We start from the raw sequence: 2,398 nt of genomic DNA, 5'->3' as shown, positions 1-2,398 counted from the left end.
CGGCAGTGTTGCTTGCCTATTTTGTGACTAAGAATCGAATCGACAATTTGAAGCGTCACTAAAATTCTCGTACCTTGTGTACACATTCTTATCAGAAGTGTCAAAGATGTTTTGGGAGAGTCTTATTTTATGTACACGTCTACCCGAGTGGTCACCCATTCATTGGTTTGAAGTAGTGGTGGATCTGTACACGTTTCTAGATATGATTGCCACACATCCGTACCGCCATAAACATGTATGTCAGCGCACGTTCCTGGTCACATGTGCGGATGTGGGTTCGAGTTTAGGTACGGATGTGTGTGTGTGTGTCTGTGCGTGTGTGTTTGATTCCTAAACCCATGGCCTCTCTTAAATTACTTGTCTGGGATGCATATGAGTCTCTATATGCCACGGTAAGTCTCTATGGCCAGATTGTTCAGTGGTGCTCTGCGCGTGCCCTCTCATCCGATTCTTTGTTCACACATACTACCGAGAGCTTCCCGAGTGCAATCTATCGTTATATCTCTATGGTGGGGCTGTATCGTACCCAGTATATTTATTCATATACACCGTTACATATAGCCTTGTCGTGCGTGGCCACCCTGTGATTGTTCCCCATTGTATGACACCAGGTGTCTGACCCATCCCTCCACCAAACCAACACGCAGATATCTGAAACAGCTTATCGGGACATACCCGATTGGTCGTAGGTATAAACGTACGCCGGTCGCGTACTTTCCCCCGCACATACTATCGAATAGTAACAGCATTAGCGGAGGCACACTCAGTCTTGGAGTGGCGGCCGAATGGACACCACGCCCCATAGACAAATGGCTCACAGCCGAACAGCCAACAGGCACCATAGATCCCACAACCGCTAGCAGGTACACCTCCAATCTATATTGTATGTGTAGAATATATATATATATATGTGTGTGTGTGTAGTTTGTCTTGACTATGTGTCGTATATCTACAGATTTTTGTATCTGTGTCTCTTAGAATAGTGTCTGGCATAAACTGAGGGCACCCCGCCACCTCCTGTAGATAGGTGCACTGTTCTTGTTGATTCAGAAGCAATGGAATCTCAACACCGTCATGTGAGTTATGTTTGTGTGTAGATATATTCTTTAGGTCTATCTGAGTGTGTTCACAACGAATGGTTGCCTGTCTGTGGGTGTGATGATGGGGTAGCTGTTTATTCGACATATGGTTTCCGTTGCAGTTATTGATGAGTGAGTGTGTGTGTGTGTACTTTGAAATCCGTACACATGGCCGTGAATCTTCTCACTTTCTTGACATGTTTAGTGTAACAATGCGTCATCGGTGCATGTTTTTGACACCTTATTTCACGTACAATGACATCCAACCTCCTAGACATTCGGTCTCTGTGAAAGCTCCAGTCTATTTTTAGATGACAGCGTGTCATGGATTGTGTGGGCCGCCTGTCTGAAGTGCATCTACATGGCAATGTATTGGTGCATTCATCTATTGCAGCCGTTGCTAGTGATAGATACACCTACAGACAGATGTGTCAGTTTATTCTTATACCAGCACCTGGTTCAATGGGTGTACTGCCTATCATAGTAAGGCTACACACAGCTGTGCCAGTGCAATTGTATGACACCTACAGACAGACGTGTCAGTATATTCTTATACCAGCACCTCGTTCAATGGGTGTACTGCCTATCATAGTAAGGCTACACACAACTGTGCCAGTGCAATTGTAGGTGCCAACACCCCATGAATCTTTAGTAACACCTGTCACAAGAAAAGCTAAAATAAAGTGTAACGCTAACCGTAGCGGTAAACGTAACGGTAAATGTAATGGTAAACGTAACGGTGAACGTACCGGGTAAACGTATTGGTAAACGTATCGGTAAACGTATTGGTAAACGTAATAGTAAACTCAACGGTAAACGTAATGGTAAACGTAACGGTAAACGAAACGGTAAACGTAATGGTAAAACGTACCGGCAACGGCTTTATATTCATACATGCCAGCACTTTATTGCATGCAGGTACTCCTTGTGGGCAATCCCGCCGAAAGAGGCACCCGTACTAGAACTGACGAGTCTGTTAGAGTGTTTTATGAAATGGGACCTGAACTTCCACACAGCCAGTGGTATCAACAACAACGCCAACGGCATGATAGAAGGCACGCTGAGATACAGGAGGCTATCAACACGCCACGGGAGGAGGGCAGAGGTATGCGTGCGCATGCTACAGCTCACGCTATTTACATACACGCGCACGCAGTGTATGGCATATATGCATGTGCGTGTGTGTGTGTGTGTGTATGTGCGCGTGTATGTTTGTGTGTGTGTGTGTGTTTGTGTGCGTGTGTGTGTGTGTGTTATGTGTTGTGTGTGTGTTATTGTATGTGTGTGTGTGTGTGTTATTGTATGTGTGTGTGTGTGTG

General features: G+C 45.2%; 1 protein-coding gene across 1 annotated transcript in view; it reads left to right on the top strand.

Annotated features, from left to right (window-relative positions):
* Window positions 1–2,398, top strand: part of SARC_05536 (hypothetical protein) — a gene marked incomplete at both ends in the record, with an annotated part of 10,664 nt that overhangs the window by 2,709 nt on the left and 5,557 nt on the right. Inside the window, 2 exons of the mRNA XM_014300605.1 lie at window positions 661–863; window positions 1,998–2,184. Coding sequence (XP_014156080.1) covers window positions 661–863; window positions 1,998–2,184 — 390 coding nt within the window. The remainder of the gene's footprint in view (window positions 1–660; window positions 864–1,997; window positions 2,185–2,398) is intronic.

Source organism: Sphaeroforma arctica, assembly GCF_001186125.1.
Source record: "Sphaeroforma arctica JP610 unplaced genomic scaffold supercont1.356, whole genome shotgun sequence".
NCBI lineage: Eukaryota > Ichthyosporea > Ichthyophonida > Sphaeroforma > Sphaeroforma arctica.
Note: the sequence above shows the minus strand (reverse complement) of the source record. Positions and strands in the feature narration are given on the sequence as shown.